At 44.7% G+C, this 17,105-nt stretch overlaps 1 protein-coding gene across 1 annotated transcript in view; it reads left to right on the top strand.

Moving 5' to 3' along the window:
- ADCK1 (aarF domain containing kinase 1) overlaps positions 1-17,105 on the top strand; it is a 123,055-nt gene that overhangs the window by 8,408 nt on the left and 97,542 nt on the right. Inside the window, exons 2-3 of the mRNA XM_047080284.1 lie at positions 3,713-3,858; positions 6,633-6,716. Coding sequence (XP_046936240.1) covers positions 3,724-3,858; positions 6,633-6,716 — 219 coding nt within the window. The 5' untranslated portion in view covers positions 3,713-3,723. The remainder of the gene's footprint in view (positions 1-3,712; positions 3,859-6,632; positions 6,717-17,105) is intronic.

Raw genomic sequence — 17,105 nt, 5'->3', positions numbered from 1 at the left:
CTTTAACCCATTTTAAGTTAGTTTTTGTGTATGATATGAGATAGGGATCCAGTTTGATTCTTTTGCATGTGGCCATCCAGTTTTCCAAACACTATTTGTTGAGAAGACTGTCGTTTCCCCACTGTGTATTCTTGGCTCCTTTGTTGTAAATTAATTGCCCATATGCGCGTGGGTTTATTTCTGGACTCTCTATTGGCTTCCATTGATCTATGTGTTTGTTTTTATGTCAATGCCATACTGTTTTGATTACTACAGTTTTGTAATATAGTAGTATAATCAGAGACCATGATACCTCCAGCTTTGTTCTTCTTCCTCAAGATTGCTTTGGGCATTCTTGGTCTTTTGTAGTTCCATATAAATTTTAGGATAGTTTGTTCTGTTTCTGTGAAAACTGCCTTTGGAATTTTGATAGGGATTGCATTGTATCTGTAGATTGCTTTGGGTAATATGGAAATTTTTTTTAAAATTTTTTTTTAACGTTTATTTATTTTTGAGACAGAGAGAGACAGAGCATGAACGGGGGAGGGTCAGAGAGAGGGAGACACAGAATCGGAAACAGGCTCCAGGCTCCGAGCGGTCAGCACAGAGCCCGATGCGGGGCTCGAACTCACGGACCGCGAGATCATGACCGGAGCTGAAGTCGGCTGCTTAACCGACTGAGCCACCCAGGCACCCCAAGGAAATTTTAATAATATTCTTCCAATCCATGAACACAGAATATCTTGCCAGTTATTTGTGTCTTCAATTCATTAGTGTCTTATAATTTTCAGTGTATAGGTCTTGGTTAAATTTATTCTGAGATATTTTATTTTTGACGCAATTATAAGTGGGATTTTCATAATTTCTCTTTCTGATTATTCATTATTAGTGCATAGAAACCCAACAGATTTTTGCATGCTGATTCTGTATCCTGCAACTTTACTGAATTTGTTTATTCTGATGGTTTTTTGGTGGATTGCTTAGGGTTTTCTATATATAATATGTTATCTGCAAATAGTGGCAGTTTTACTTCTTCTTTCCCAATTTGGATGCCTTTTACTTCCTCTTGCCTAATTGCTCTTGCTAGGGCTTCCAGTACTGTGTTGAATAAAAGAGGTGAGAGTGGGCATCCTTGCCCTGTTCCTGATCTTAGAGGAAAAGTTTTCAGCCTTTCACCATGGAGTATGATGTTAGCTGTGGGCTTATCATATATGGCCTTTATTATGCTGAGGTATGTTCCCGTGTATCTACTTTGTTGAGAGTTTTTAATCATTAATGAGTGTTGAATTTTCTCAGATGCATTTTCTGCATTGTTGAGATGATCTGATTTTTATCCCTCATTTTGTTAATATAGTGTAAGAAATCTACATTAAAAAAGATTTTGGTATAATATGACTTCACTCATATGAGGACTTTAAGATACAAAACAGATGAACGTAAGGGAAGGGAAGCAAAATAATATAAAAACTGGGAGGAGGACAAAACATAAGAGACTCTTAAATATGGAGAACAAACAGAGGGTTGCTAGAAGGATTGTGGGAGGGGGGATGGACTAAATGGGTAAAGGGCTTAAGAAATCTACTCTTGAAATCATTGTTGCACCATGTGCTAACTTACTTGGATGTAAATTATAAAAAATAAATTATTAGATTAAAAAAAAGATTTTAGGGGTGCCTGTGTGGCTTAGTTGGTTAAGCCTCCAGTTCTTGATTTTGGCTCAGGTCATGATTTTGCAGTTTGTGAGATTGAGCCCCGTGAGATCTGACAGCGCAGAGCCTGCTCGGGATTCTCTCTCTCTGTCTCTCTCTGCCCCTCCCCTACTTGTGCATGCACACATGCTTTCTCGAAATAAATAAACTTTTAAAAAAATAAATAAGATTTTATTTTTGAGTTAAATTTATCCTCAACATGGGGCTCAAACTTACAACCCTGAGGTCAAGAGTCTCACGCTCTATCCACTGAGCCAGCCAGGCACCCCCGAGATCTGCATTTTTGAAATGGTATTTTTACAGGTATTCCTCTGACCATACGTTAGAAATGTTGGATTAGGAAAAGAAGACTGCCAAGGAGAAAAACAACAGAATTATAAAAATTATTGAGTCCAGAAAGGGTCAAGAAAGGAGAGACAAAGAAATAGAGCAGGTAGGAAAAATAGAAGACATAGAAGAAAATGCTAAAATTAAATCTAAATACATAGGCTATATTAATTGCAAAAAGAGAAAAATCAACTATATGTTGTTTAAAGAAACAGTATAAATTTAAGTTGAAAGTAGAAGAATGGAATAAGATGTACCTGTGAATACTTAAAAAAAAAAAAAATCTGTGGGATGCCTGGGTGGCTCAGTCGGTTGAACCTCTGACTCTTGATTTTGGCTCAGGTCTGTAGGATTGAGCCCCGTGTCAGGTTCTGTGCTGAGCATGGAGCCTGCTTAAGATTCTCTCTCTCTTCTTCTGCCCCTCTTCCCCACTTGTGTTCTTTCACTCAAATAAAATTAAAGATTTTAAGAAAATCTGTGGCTATACTATGAGGCATGAGTCCAAATGCATTTTAAAGAAAATGAAGACAAGACTGTGTGTAGCAATAGTTTTCATACAAAGAGGAAACAGAGGCACAGAGCAGGGAGGGGATGGTCACAGACTGACTCCAAAGCAGAGCAAACAGTGATGGCCTGAATCTTCCTGCTGCTTCTATACAGGTTTGCACGTGTGGGTGACTTGGTGATTCACTTCTCCTGGGTGGGACTTCTCCCCTGGTACCTGCAGCTATGGTCGAGGATTTTAGTCTGATATAGAGTTCCCAGAAATTGAAGAGAAGCAGCCCATTGGGTACAGTGACCTCCAAATGCTCCAACAGTCCACCTGGTGGGCTGAGCTGGTACAAGTAGGGTGGGGAAGGGTATCAAAGAGCCTTGAGCCCACTTGATCCTACCGACTGGGAGTATGTTTGGTTGAACAGATCAAATCACGTGGACATCGAATCCCTAACGCATAGTATCCTGCAAGACTGTGAGTGGACGGTGTACTAATAGTCATGGTATTTGCCTTCAGGCAAAACTTCAGGGAGCTCACAATCTAGACAGGGAGCAGTTTACTCTAACTGAAATAAATATTTTGGAAATCAGCCAGACACTGAGAGCTTATCTGGCTGATTCTGACCAGCTGCCATTTTGGCTGTGGCCTGAGCACTTCAGACCTGGGCACAGAGGGCTAATGATGCCTATATGTGCATGGTGGTACAAATAATAGTTACAAGTAATGGTGGTTAGCATGTTCTGCCACTTCCCCTGTTTAAAACAGCACCTCTGTCACATATTCATCATCCTAACTCTTACCGTCTTTTTCTTCTCCGTACTTAATACCAGTTGCTATTCTAATATATGTCTGTTTGCTTCTGATCTGTTGTCCCATCTAGTGTGTAAGTCCATGTGGGCAAGAACTTTGTTTTGCTCCTTCTGTCCCCAGTGCCTAGAATGGTGCCTGGCACTGTGGAAGGAAAAATGACCTTGAGAGTTGGCTTGTGCCAGGTACTCTGCTAAGCCTTTTATGTACATGATCTCATTTTATCCCAACGACTTTTGAGGCAGCCACCCCAAAAACGAGGAAACAGAGATCAGCAAGATTGAGAAAATGGCCCAAGGTTGTATAATCTATTAAGTGGCGGAGCCTGCATTTGAATCCTGGTCTGACTAACTATGGAACTCAACTGTTCCTTTTCTCTGCTTTCCTTCGGCAGGGTCTGGGGACATGGCCCGAAAGGCTCTCAAGCTTGCTTCGTGGACCGGCATGGCTCTTGCTGCCTCTGGCTTCTTCCTCTACAGCAACAAGTACTTGGATCCTAATGACTTTGGTGCTGTCAGGGTGGGCAGAGCAGTTGCAACGGTAGGTTTTTCTTATTGTCAGGGTGGCAGAGGAACTGCTGTATTACCTGCAGGTGTTTGTACATGTAACAGATATACGTGCCAGCCACATGTGTGGAGCTGCATGTGTGCCCTTCCTTGTGCAAAGCTCCCTCTGCACAGTGCACAGGCATGGGTGTGCACCCTCAGGCACCTATATTCCTGTACGCCCAACCTCTGTCATACTAAGCCGAAATAGAATGGGATTGCACAGGGTCTCTGTTCTGAAGCTTTGACATGTTAGATTCTGTATGTAATTTTAGAGACAGACCTGGACCGGTGCTCCTCAGCAAATGTACGTGGAAAGACTTTGCAGCCTTGGTTAAACTCTACCAGAAAACTTGGCTTTCTCTTCAGTGCGCTAGTGTGAGTGGTTCCTGATGCAGGGCTCATACTCAGAACATCTGGGCCTTGGAAAACTTTGGGGCTCCCCTCCAACCCTCAATCTAATCTGAGGGGTCCTGGGTGGCTCAATCAGTTGAATGTCTAACTTTGGCTCAGGTCATGATCTAATGGTTTGTGAGTTCTAGCCCTGCATCGGGCTCACTACTGTCCACACAAAGCCCACTTTGGATCTTCTGTCCCTCCCCACTTCTTTGCCCCTCCCCTACTCACACTCTCTCTCAAAAATAGATACACATTAAAAAAAAAAAGAGCATCTTAGTTGAATATTTCACCATTAGAAGTTTTCTCCAGTGGCTCAAGAACATCCTCCCTGTTGAATCATGTCCTCCTCACTCTGCTGAAAGGAGCTCTCCCAAACGCGCATATATAACTACCCCATTGGTGGGTCATTTGCCACGTGCTTCGTGCTTTCTTGCCTCCTCTGTCTGCTGCAGGATGAACTCATCCTTTCTTCCCCTTGGCATAGATATACTCTGTGCGCTGTCTGTTTGGGTTGTTGTCTGATCATTTCCTTAATACTCAGTGTTGTGAAGTCTTCTCCCTAGCTAGTCATAGAATCTAATGGACAAATAGATAAATAGATAGGCCATAGAGTATGAAATGATTCCTGAGTGTTTATCAAGTGCTTTTTGGGGGCCCAGTGTGGTCTTTACAGGCTTTGAGAGGTAGAAATGTACCGTCCTACCCACATCCAGCTTTGAAGGAGGTGATGGTTGAGGAGTGCTCATGTGAATGGGTCAAAAAGCAATGGATTTGTTTTAAAGCCATGGATCGGATCAAGATGTGTGATTCAGGTGACCACTGCTACGGGACCTCAGACACAAGAGTGAGACCCGTAGGCCGGGAGTCAGGATGAGTGTCCTAGGGGAAGCAGGCTTTGATGGAACCTTAGGGGTTTGAATATAGTTGACCCTTAACAACGGGTTAGGGTGCTGACACCCATGCAGTCAAAAATCCACGTATAACTTTTGACTCCCCCAGAGCTTAACCACTAATAGCCTACTGTTGACCGGAAGTCTTACAGATAACATGAAGAGTCGATTAACACATCGTATGTCATATGTATTATATACTGTATTCTTATAATAAAGTAATCTAGAAAAAAATGTTATTAAGAAAATCATAAGGAAAGAGTGCCTGGGTGGCTCAGTTGATAAAACGTCTGACTCGGCTCAGGCCATGATATCATGGTTCGTGGGTTTGAGCCCTATGTCCGGCTCTGTGCTGTCAGTGCAGGGCCCGTTTCGAATCCTCTGTCTCCCTCTCTCTCTGCCTCTCCCCCCACCTCTCTCTCGCACATGGGTATGCTCTCTCTCAAAAATAAATAAACGTTAAAAAAAAAACCATAAAGAACATACATTTACAGTACCATACGGTAATTTACCGGTAAAACCCCACATGTAAGCGGGCCCGCACAGTTCAAACCCATGTTGTTCAAGGGCCAGCTGTAGCTGGGAATGAGGGAAGAAGGCATTTACCAGTGATTTATAAACCAGCCACTAGGCTGTGCATTCTTTGAAGGCCAGGGCTCTGGTCTTGATTGGCCTTGTGCTTTGTTCAGTGACCAACTCTTGTTCGCGGTTGGTGCTCAACACATTTATATCGAGTGGAATAAAGCTTTGGGAGTGTAGACAAGGGAGCAGACTCCTCTAGGTATCAGCCTTGTAAGCCTCTTACCTTCCAGGGGCCTCAGTTGCTCAGTTCTAAAAAGGAAGGGTTGGCCTAGGTAATCCTCAAGCCTCCTCCATGTCTGAGATATCTGGAAGCCTGTAATTTCCTGATTTCACCAAGAACATGGGGACTTCTCCTAGACTTTTGGCCAAGGGACCCAGAATCAAAACTTAGGCTGTTAGAGCAAACATAAATGTAAAATGATGTTTACTTGTGGTAATACGTTTATCCAACAGCATTCGTTCAACTAGTCTTTACTGAGCATTTACCTGTGTGTCTGGCACTGTAAAAAGGGGCTGGGGATGCAGTGATGAGCAGGAAGGACAAGCCTCTGTGTTTATAGAGCTGAAATTCTAGCAAAGAGGAGATAGTCCACCTACCAGGAAACAAATGAGTGAGGTAATTTCGGATAGGATAATTTTGTTATGATGAATAATTGAGAGTTCCTGGTGGGTGGGGCAGCCTTCGATTAGGGCTCTCTGCAGAGGTGGCGTTTGTGCAGAGCTCTGACTGACAGGAGGAAGCCGGCCAGGCTAAGATCTGGGGGCAGAGCATCGCAGCGGAGGGGTTGTCTACTTCTCTAGACACACTGCCTCTGTCAGGGGCCGGCAGCTGTGGGACCGGGTGGATGAGCGATATTGAATGTCCAGGTGCTAAGCCTCTCGTTTCCTTGGTTCACAGACAGCTGTCATCAGTTATGACTATCTCACCTCCTTGAGGAGTGTCCCCTATGGTTCAGAGGAGTACTTGCAGCTTCTATCCAAGGTAAGGAACCCTGGGCCCAGCTGAGCCAGGCCAAGACTGGGTAAGTCCTGAAGTACCTGCCAAGCCAGCGAGCTTTCTGTGTGGAGCTGAAGGGGGGCAGGGGCTGTGCGAGGATTGAGGCTGGAGGCTTGGAGGCAAGGAGCAGAGGATTTTTCCTCATTGGAGGTGTTTTTGTGCTGATGGTCCAGGCTACCAGGCTGACATCAAGCTGGATCCTGTGATACTGAGGTTATTAATCTACAAGGCACTGTTGGGGAGGCTGGTGTATGTTTCTGGGGAGCACAAGGTGTCTGGGATGACTCAGGAGGGATGAAGGCTCTGTTCCTGAGATAACTCAGTTGGCTTCTGAAGTGCTTTGTCAGGCAAAACCCAGTTGAAAGAGGTTAATTGCTTTCCTGTCCTCTCAAGGCTACACTGGGGCTTCCTGTTAGGCCTCTGAGTGGAGCTGTTGACCCCACTCCCTGTCTCCTCACTTGGAACCGTCAGTTGATTTTGATGCTACAATGAGATGAGTTGGGGCATCACACAAGAGGGCATTTTTTTGGATGTGAGTTGAGTTTGGGGTCAAGTGTAGATACTTTTGGTTCCTCCAGAGAGAGGTTTGTGATAGATCTGTATGTCTTTGCTCAGCCTGCAATGCCCTTGGCCCCTTAGAAAATCTCTAGTCATCCTTCTGGTCTCAGCTCAAATACCTCTCCTCCGTGACACTTTTCCTTCTCAATCATTCCTGGTGGATGGGGTAATTAATTTTAAAGTTTTTATTTAAACTTTTCATTATACAAATTCCAACCATTAACAAGAGTAGAGAGAATAGTATAATGAACCCTATGGAACTATCATCCAACTTCAGACATTATCAACATTTTGCCAATCTTGTGTCATCTACTCTCTATTCATTCATTTATTTTTGCTGAAATATTTAAATTTTTAAAAATATTTATTTGTGAGAGAGAGACAGAGAATGAGTGGAGGAGGGCCAGAGAGAGAGGGAGACACAGAATTTGAAGCAGACTCCAGGGTCTGAGCTGTCAGCACAGAGTCTGATGCGGGTCTCGAACTCCTGAACCGTGACATCATGACCTGAGCCAAAGTAGGATGCTTAACGACTCAGCCATCCAGGAGCCCCTTTGCTCAAATATTTAAAAGCAAATCTTAGGCATTATATTATTTCATCTGTAACCACTTCACTTTGTATCTCTAATAGATAAGTACCTTAAAAAAACTATGATACCATACTCCTAATTAACAAAATTAATAATATGTCCTTAATTTCTTTTTTTAATTAAAAAAATTTTTTAATGTTTATTTTTTGAGAGAGAGAGACAGAACGTCAGTGGAGGAGGGGCAGAGAGAGAGAGGGAGGCACAGAATCCGAAGCAGTTCTAGGCTGTGTCAGCACAGAGCCCGACGCTGGGCTTGAACTCACGAGCTACATGATCATTACCTGAGCCAAAGTTGGCGCTTAACGACTGAGCCACCCAGGAGCCCCTGTCCTTAATAATTTCTAATATCTAGTGTATACTCAAATATCCCTGGTCCCCAAAATGTTTTTTTTTTTTTAAAGTTGGTTCATTGCAATCTGGATCCAAATGAAGTGGCATATATTGCATTAGGAAACAGCAACCAAAATCTTCTCCAATCTATAATATCTCTCTTTCCTCCTCCCCCTCCTTTTTTGAGCTATTTGCTTATTGAAGAAAGCAGATCATTTGTCCTGTAGAATTTTGCATATTCAGGATTTGGCTGATTGCGTCCTCAAAGTGTTGTTTAATGGGAACTAGAGTCACCTGGCATGCGATTCCAAGTTTGAACATAGAAACATTTGAACATAGAAAATGATCCTCCTCCTGCTGTTCTTCACATAGCTAGTTTTCCTGCCTGGGAGTGATGATCATCTTGTCTTGTGTATCCTTCCAGAGATATCTTCCTGTTTGAATTTAATCACTCTGTCGCCTTTATTCCTACGAAAGATGATAATTGGTTACATGTCTCTCACTTTAGAATATAGATTCTTTTAGATCAGGGATTGGCTCATCTTTTCCATATTTTCTACTTCTAGAGATGATGCCTAGGACTGAGTTGACTTAATATCTGTTTCAGGCTGCACCCTGCTAGCTCCTTCCTCGGGAGAGGACCTAGAAAGGGTGCTAGGTTTGTATTCGGAAGACCTGAGTTTGTGTTCTGTCTTTGGGATGGTCATTTAGCCTTTGGAGCTGCCATTTTCCTTTCTGGAGACTGCAGTTGGCTATGCCACATATTGCAGATTATATAGATATCTGAGAGGGTGCGTTGTGAAATGTAAATGTCCAGCAGGTTTCAAAAGTAAGTCCAATGTCTACTGGGAGATGTTCTCCCATGAGGACAGAGACTTGGTCTGTCTGTGTATCTCCATGTCTGTAGCACCTACAGCAGTACCTCAGACATGGTAGGTTGTGAATAAAGGTTTGTTGAACAAATGAATGAACGAAATGTTAGTTTGTATTGGAAAAACTCAAAGCCCTCCATTTCTGGGACTTAATGCCAAACTCCTGCCTTTCCCGGCCCCTCTTTCTCCATCTAACCAGTGCTCCGGGCCTTGGGGCCCCCAGAGTGACGTTCTGCACAGAGGCCAGGCCGAGACACAGGGGCAAGTGCTCTGCAGAGGAACAGGGGATGGGTAATGTGCAGACAGTTGCCCTCACGTGTAAGTCATCTGAAAGACAGTGGTGCCGCAGCTCCTGGAGAAGTTGGCGACTTTGGGGGTTGCAGGAAGGAAGGTGCAGTGTGATATTTGACAGGAGGGCAGCATGTGGTAGTTGGCACCGATAACGGGTGCAGACTGGTCCCTGGGAGTTGTGCCTGGGAAGGGGAGCTGGCTGGCACTAAAGAGCACGAGTAAATACTGCAAGAGTGTGTTCTTCCATTGGAATGCTTATCTGTTCTTGTCTTCGTGACTGATAAAAGAATGAGTGAAGGGTAAAACATAATTATCTTACCTGTCAAGCCAGTGTCCCCAGGTCCCGGAGTATGCTAGAGCCAAGAGACAGTGACTTAGAGAAGCACTTTCAAGGTTGGCGCTCAGCTGGCTGGTATCTCAGTGACTCAGCTTCACATCAGGAGGGGGTAGGAGTCAAAGTGAAGTAGTGTTTTTTAGGGGCTCAGTGGCACTTTTTGGGCAGCTCAGGGGGTGTGGCAAAGCCCCAGGGCTTTGGAGAACCAGACTCTCGGTGTCCAGGATGCTTATAAACAGAGATGACAGGTGTGAACCAGTATATCCACAAGGCAGAAAGAAGTCACAGCTGGTATGGATGTCCAGACTGGACTGGAGGAGGCAGGATTGCGTTGATTCTGACCAAGGGGTTGGGGTGTGGTAGACATACATTAAATTTTCAGTCCCAGAGCCATTCTTGTTTTGGGAAGTAGCATCCAAAACTTCTTTTGGGGAGCCACTCATGTTTCATGTAGTCACCATGAGGTTTGAGTGAGGCTTACCCCATCCTCAGCTCCAAGAGGGGGCACTTGACTTAGGTCATCTATAGAGTCCATTCCTCTGGTCCTAGAGATTGGTTCAAGGACGGGCATTTGAACCAGTATTGGTCAGTGAACATCAGGTCCAGGACTTTTGAGGGTATTCCCCACAGGACACTGCCTTTTCTGCTGTATTAGCTGTGGGTATAGGATGTTGACTCGAGCTGCTGGAAGCCATTTTGCCACCATGAGGGGAAAACCTGTCTGTGAATGGAGTCAGTATTGTGGAGGGAAGTAGTCATTTGAGTCCCTAGATCTTGCTGAGCCTGAAATAGACTTTCTAGTTATATGTGCCAGGAAATTCTTTTTTTTGCTCCAGATGGTTTGAGATCAGTTTTCTGTTACTTACAATCAAATGAATCCTGATAACACTGAGGATTCTTGGAGAAGCATGCTGGATTTTTTTTTAAGTTTATTCATTTATTTTGAGAGAAACAGAGAGAGGGTGCAAGCAAGGGAGGAGCAGAGTGAGAAGAGGACATAGGATCCAAAGTGGGCAGAGAGCTTGATGTGGGGCTTGAACTCGTGAACCATGAGATCATGACCTGAGCTAAAGTCAGGTGCTTAACTGACTGAGCCACCCAGGCACTGCATAAGAAGCATGCTGGATCTTGAAACACAGTTAAGGTTTTGATCATAAAAGGTCTGGTAATTCAAAGAAAGAAATGAAATAGAAATTCCAAGGTCTAAATAGGGTGAGGAGAGGTTTGCATGGTGCAGAGTAGTATTTGAGCCATTTTGGCCCTGGAGCCAGGTTCTTAGGCTCGTGGCCTGCCACCAAGCACCTGTACTTCCCTGTCTGTAAAGTGGGGGCCGTGGCCTTTGCCTCAGCTAAATTTGTAAGAGGTGAGAAGCTTTATTTAATTAAATACTGTGGATTATTTAATCTAGCTAGAGAGGAGATCAAAGTGCACAAGGGTTGCCTCAGCGGCTCCTTATCGTTTTGATGAACAAATTAATGATTTCTTATTTTCCTTATTTCTCCATTTGTTAATTGGCATTCTTTTGTGAGCCATCCCTTCTCCTTCAGTTGTTTAATTATTTTTATCACTGTGAACTCATGGATATTTATTTTATTCTACAGGTACCAATCCAAAGCAATCATCAGTTCATTGTTCCAATTATTCTAATTTTGGTCATTGGGAGCTCTTTCAGGTTGATTCCTGTGTCCTTTTGTATGTCTCAATTCTTTACTGAGCAGTATCTTATCTTTTTTCCTTTTTTTTCTTTTTTTAATTTACATCCAAGTTAGTTAGCATACAGTGCAACAATGATTTCAGGAGTAGATTTCCTTATTGTCCCTTACCCATTTAGCCCATCCCCCCCTTCCACAACCCTCCTGTAACCCTCTGTTTGTTCTCCATATTTAAGAGTCTCTTATGTTTTGTCCGTTTTTATATTATTTTTGCTTCTCTTCCCTTGTGTTCATCTTTTCTGTGTCTTAAAGTCCTCATGAGTGAAGTCATATGATATTTGTCTTTCTCTAATTTCACTTAGCATAATACCCTCTAGTTCCATCCACGTTGTTGCGAATGGCAAGATTTCATTCTTTTTGATTGCCGAGTAATACTCCATTGTATATATTTACCACATCTTCTTTATTCATTCATCCATTGATGGACATTTGGGCTCTTTCCATACTTTGGCTATTGTTAATAGTGAGCACTATCCTATCTTTCTAAGCCCCAGACTCCTCTTGTATTTTCCTTGCCCCAGCCCCAGCCCCAGGATCAATCACTTCTCCAAAGAGCCCTGGCTCCTTTTCTTGGAGAATGGTATTTAGAAACCAAGATGTTGGTGCTAGGTCTGCGTATTGCTCCCAGAGTGCCATTGTTTCTAGCCCCTCCCAGAAGACAGGGCTAGGAAATATATGTATGTGTACTTACTCATGCATACACACACTCATCTATTAAAAAACCATGAGTTCATACTGATATCTCCAATTTCAGTCTAACATCATAGAGTTTATTTTAACTTTCTCCCATTCCTTATGTGTAACTTACTTCTCTGACAGTGAGAAACCTGCCTCTTATTATCTATAATATATTCATGTACACTTGTTCAACCCTAATATACCCTAAGACAGTTAAGACTCCCAAGGTATATCAGAGCAGAGAGAGTGGCCCAAGCTGGGTGAGATTGAATGAGTTAAGTGGGTATTTGAGCTGGGTTTGGAAAGGGGGTAGGGTTAAAACATGTAACACTGCGGACAGGTGATTTTGGCTGAGGTTGATGGGTAAAATTTTGGGGATTGTCTATAAGAAACAGAGATTAGTTCGATGTTATTTGGGACTAGGGTATGGGTGAGTGAAGGGGCATAGCGGCAAAGAGAATTAGAGCTAGGTCACAGAGGGATGAGAGGCCAAGTTTTATACCAGATGTAGTAGGGAGCTATGGCAAGTTCTTGGGTAAAATATTTTAAGCCTTCAGGGAATAAGAATGCTTAAAGTCATCAGTCACTGAATATTTTTTGTGCTTCTGCACTATAGACAATGAGTAGAAGCATATGAGCCGGAGGGTGGGGGGAGACCAGGGGGAGAGAGAGGGAGGTATAGGGAGAGAGTGAGATCACAGGTGGTGCATCTTTCTTTGTTAATCAGAGTCCTAATGTAGGAGGGACCTCAGCTGCTGCTGTGACTGGGAAGTTTTTTTTTAGCCGAATCCAATTTCTTGTTTCTGAGCAGGTCACTGGGCTTCTGTTGTATCAGATGCTTCAGGTCAGCAGTGTGTGTGTGTGTCATATTGTTCTAGTACTTACGACTTGGGCCGGAGGAGGTAACAATTAATACTCTTTTCCTCTTTGTCTGAGAAGCAGAGCCAAGGAGATGCAGGTCTCTGCCAGGAAGAGCTCAAAATGTCGGCTTTATTACTGATAAATGCTGGGCTGGAGCCTGTGTCTTGGGTCTGTGAGCAAGTGGGCTTGTTGAACTTTCACTCCTGAATTTGATAGACTTGCCACGCAGGCACATTCGTGGCAGGACAAGCCTCTCACATGGGAGCCTGCCTCTTAGGGCAGGGAAGGGCTGAGTATCAGTGTCCTGCGGGTGTGTACAGATCCCAAAAAGGGAGGGGAGTGGAAGGGGTGGACTGAGCATGAAATGTTTCCTTTCCCCAATTCACCATTCTGATTGCCGATTCGTCCTCCCACGGGGAGTGAGAGGGAGAAGAGAGGTCAAGAGCAGTACACCCCTAGTGGGGCTCCTATATAACTTAGAGATAGGAGGTTCACCAGCAGTACTTACCTGCAGATAAGAGGTTGCTGTAAGAACCTTTAGTGCCCATTAAATTCTGCTAACATTTATACCTGACCTTGTTTAGGGACACAGCAGCTTTGGGCTTGGGTGTGGGATAACAATTTCAACATTACTGAAATGTGCATTTAGAGGGAAGGATCATATGTTGTCAGCTTTTAGAACCATGGCATGTGGTAGGGTGTTTTGGGGGAAAAGGATACTGATGAGAGGAGTGGAGTAAGGGGCTTAGGTGGGGGGATAACTCTATTTATAATTATGCCATTGACCTTGAGAAAGGTATTTTCAGCACCAGTTAGCTCAGGCCTCTGATGTACAGACAGAACTGAAGGTCTAGAGGCGTGATAGGATTTCTTTAAGTGCCCCCCCTCCCCTGACTCTGCAGTTTTGTGGCAGATCTTGGGCTTGGACTTGGACATCTAGATCTTGCCTGATCTCATGTTCTTTGCACTTTAACACCTGGTTGTCTCCCTGTTTATCCATTTGCAACCTGGGGGAAAGCACCAAGTTGGATAGAAGTTGCCTGTGCAGCCACTCTTGCCAACCAGCTGCTGCTGCTGAGTTGCTTCTCCCCTGGGTCCATTCCCCTGGTGTGAGCCCTGAGGCTGTGGTCCTGCTGGGATGGGTTTGGAAACACAGAGGAGGAGGAAGAAGGGCCATAGAACCTCCTCCTGGGAATTCCTTTTTTTTTTTTTTTTTTTTTAAGTTAATTTATTTTTGAGAGAGACAGAGATAGTGTGATTAGGGGAAGGGCAGAGGGAGGGAGAGAGAGAGTCCCAAGCAGGCTCTGTCCTATCAGCATAGAGCTCCATGCAGGGCTCGAAGTCACGAAACCATGAGATCATGACTTGAGCTGAAATCAAGAGTCAGATGCTTAACTGACTGAGCCACCCAGGTGCCCCGGGAATTCCTTTTTGTATTTAATCAGTCAACCAAAGAGTTAATTCAACAAATATTTGGAATTTGCATTTCCTAGTGGAGGGAGGTATAGACCCTCCAAAGGAATCCGTAGATGCTAGCTCCTTGCTTTGGGAAAGGGTTTCGACTCGTAAGCTATGGAACAACTGCCAGTTTTGAGGATAAGTGTGCTACCAGCTTAGTGAAGGTATGATGACTCAAGCAGTGTTTTAAAGATCTTCTTGCCCAGCAGGGGGAACTGTAGCAGTGTCTGGCTCGTCAGGCATATTCTCTGAAACCTGGGGACTGTCCTGGCCAAACCAGGACATGTCTTCACCGTTCTTCCAGCCATCTGTTTCAACAAACCTTAACTGAGCCTGCTCTGTGCCAGGGCTTGCATGAGGCTCAGCCTCAGAAGATGTAAAGGGAAATAAGACTTGACCTCTGCCCTCCAGTTGCTCACAGTCCAGTGGGGGAAGCAGGGATGAAATCACCAGTTGCAGAAGGATCGATTTGTCTTCATTCCAGCTTTGGCTCCTGACAGCAGCTAACTTCCAGCCAAGGAGTGGGGGGTGGGGAGGGTAGGAGCCTTGCATGGGAGGGGCTCCTAACCCATCATGGGGGGTGAGGGTGGAGTGCATACCTAGGAAGGCCTCCTCTGGTGTAGTGGTATCTACTTGGGCCACTGTTCCTCTGTGTGTGCACAGTAAACCTGGTGTGGAAGCTTTTGGTGAGTTTTTGTGTACTCTGTCCCTAAGACCCCCTTTTGCTGCTTTCATTTCTCATCCTGGAACATTTGTCAGAAAGTCTTCTATACAGAAGAGGAGGAGAGAAATGGAATCCTTGCTGTCTTGGTGACTGGCTTTCTCAGAGTTTGTGATAATTTTTGCAGGAGCATGAGCTGCATTTAATTTGCTCTGCTTGGGTCATCTAAGGACCAGGCCTGTGGAACAGGGAGCCAGAGTCTGAAATGGCAGCCAGTGCCTCCTTTTTAGCTTTCTGTGTACCCAGACCTTTCTGAGTACTGCATTGCAAACCTGCAGAACTTTCTGCAGTGGCCCTGATTCGGGAAGAGTTCCACAGAAGTAGGAACTGGGACCTGGGCATGGTCTGGGGAGAGATGTGGCGGGTCTCCTTCTGTCCTTGGGGACCCTGGAGGGAAATGTGGCTTGACTCGGGCTTCTCCCTGGAGGTTGCACTCGCTGTGCGGTGGCTTCTCTGTAGTTCTCAGACAAGGCGTGCAAATGTCAAGTTGTCTTCTTGATTGCTCTAGACTTATCAGCGACCTATGGACCTGCATACCCCTTGTATTTTTAAAAGCATGTGAAATGTATGAGACCTAAGGAAAGGTATAGAAAATAATTTAGTGGTCACTCGTATACTCACTGCATAATTTCAGAAACAATCCTTACCCATACAATTGTAGCCTCCTGGGTACTACCCTGATTCCAGCCTTCCTCCTACAAAAGCAGAAGCAAGCACTATTTTGAATTCATTGGTTGGCCTTCCTATGTACTTCTTTGTAACCAACTATTCATGTATTTATATGATATTTTTCATCCTGTTGACTTTTTCCTTTACTTGGTTTTGTTTTAAGGAAAATTACAGGCTTGATAGACTAGCTGTCTCTTTTTTGGGGGTCTGCATATGCAAATGAGAAGTGCCCTGGGTACCACCTGAAATTGCTGCTTATACCGTCTTTGTGCACGCTATCGCTGGTGCCAGGTCACCCCTTGAAGAAGCAGGCTGCAGCATCTGTAGCAGATGCTGGGCCAGACTCTGGCTTGCACCCATCCTTGCCTCAGTCTTTCCCCTGCTGGGTGTCGCCACTCTGTCCAGCTCTTCTCTTGTCTTAGCTCACCCTATTTATCTCCTGAGGCTGATTCAGACTTGAAGCTGCCTGATAGGATGGTATTTGCTGCTGCTCAGAAACCGTGATCTCTTTCCAGAGGCCACAGCAGAAATGAAATAAAATAAGCCCTTGTGTTTCTGGTGATGGGATGCCATTGCCATGTGCTGGGCATCTCTCTGTACTGGTCAGCGCAATTAATGGCATTAGCCAGTTCCTCGTTTGCCTTACACAGGCTGCCTGGGCACACAGGGCTGGCTTCTTCCTGCCACAGAGCTGATCACCACTTGCCCCTGCTTCCTGGCTCTTGTGGGGGGGGTGGAGGAGGCCAGAGTGCCCTGCTTCTCAGGGATAGTGCTATGTTAAGGTTAGCCTACATCAAATGGGGCAGGAGCTGGAGGAACCCCAGCTGGAGAACCTGACCTTGTCCATCTCAGACTCCATCTCAGACTAGCTATGCTGGGCTTCTCATTACTTTATTGCTTTTCCCACTGAAAACCCCACACCGTTGCCTTTCCTGCCCTGGATTGGGTGCTTCCACCATGACCCAGCTGTTTTCTACTTGTGCTGAACAGTGCTGGGGAACGGGGTAGTGCTGGGGAGTGGGATGATGCTACGTGATGAGAGATGCCATAAACTAGGACTTTCTTACTGCAAAGGTAATTTAGTACTGCAATGGGTTACCAGGGACAGCTGTGAAATCTGTATCTGGAAGGGCAGCTTTCCAGAAACAGAAGAGATTCTGTCTGTCTGTTATGGAGGTGGGAATGTGACAGCTCACTGGTGGTTTCTAACTTGTCACACGATCAGAGACCCCTGAGGGTCTTACAAAGTGCAGAGACCCCTGAGGGTCTTATAAAGGAGCCTTATAAAGTGCAGATTCCT

Source organism: Lynx rufus, unplaced genomic scaffold (assembly GCF_022079265.1).
Source record: "Lynx rufus isolate CCGP_SWC_20201006 ecotype Redwood Valley unplaced genomic scaffold, mLynRuf1.p SCAF_17, whole genome shotgun sequence".
Lineage (NCBI taxonomy): Eukaryota > Metazoa > Chordata > Mammalia > Carnivora > Felidae > Lynx > Lynx rufus.
This window is presented reverse-complemented; position numbering and strand designations above follow the sequence as displayed.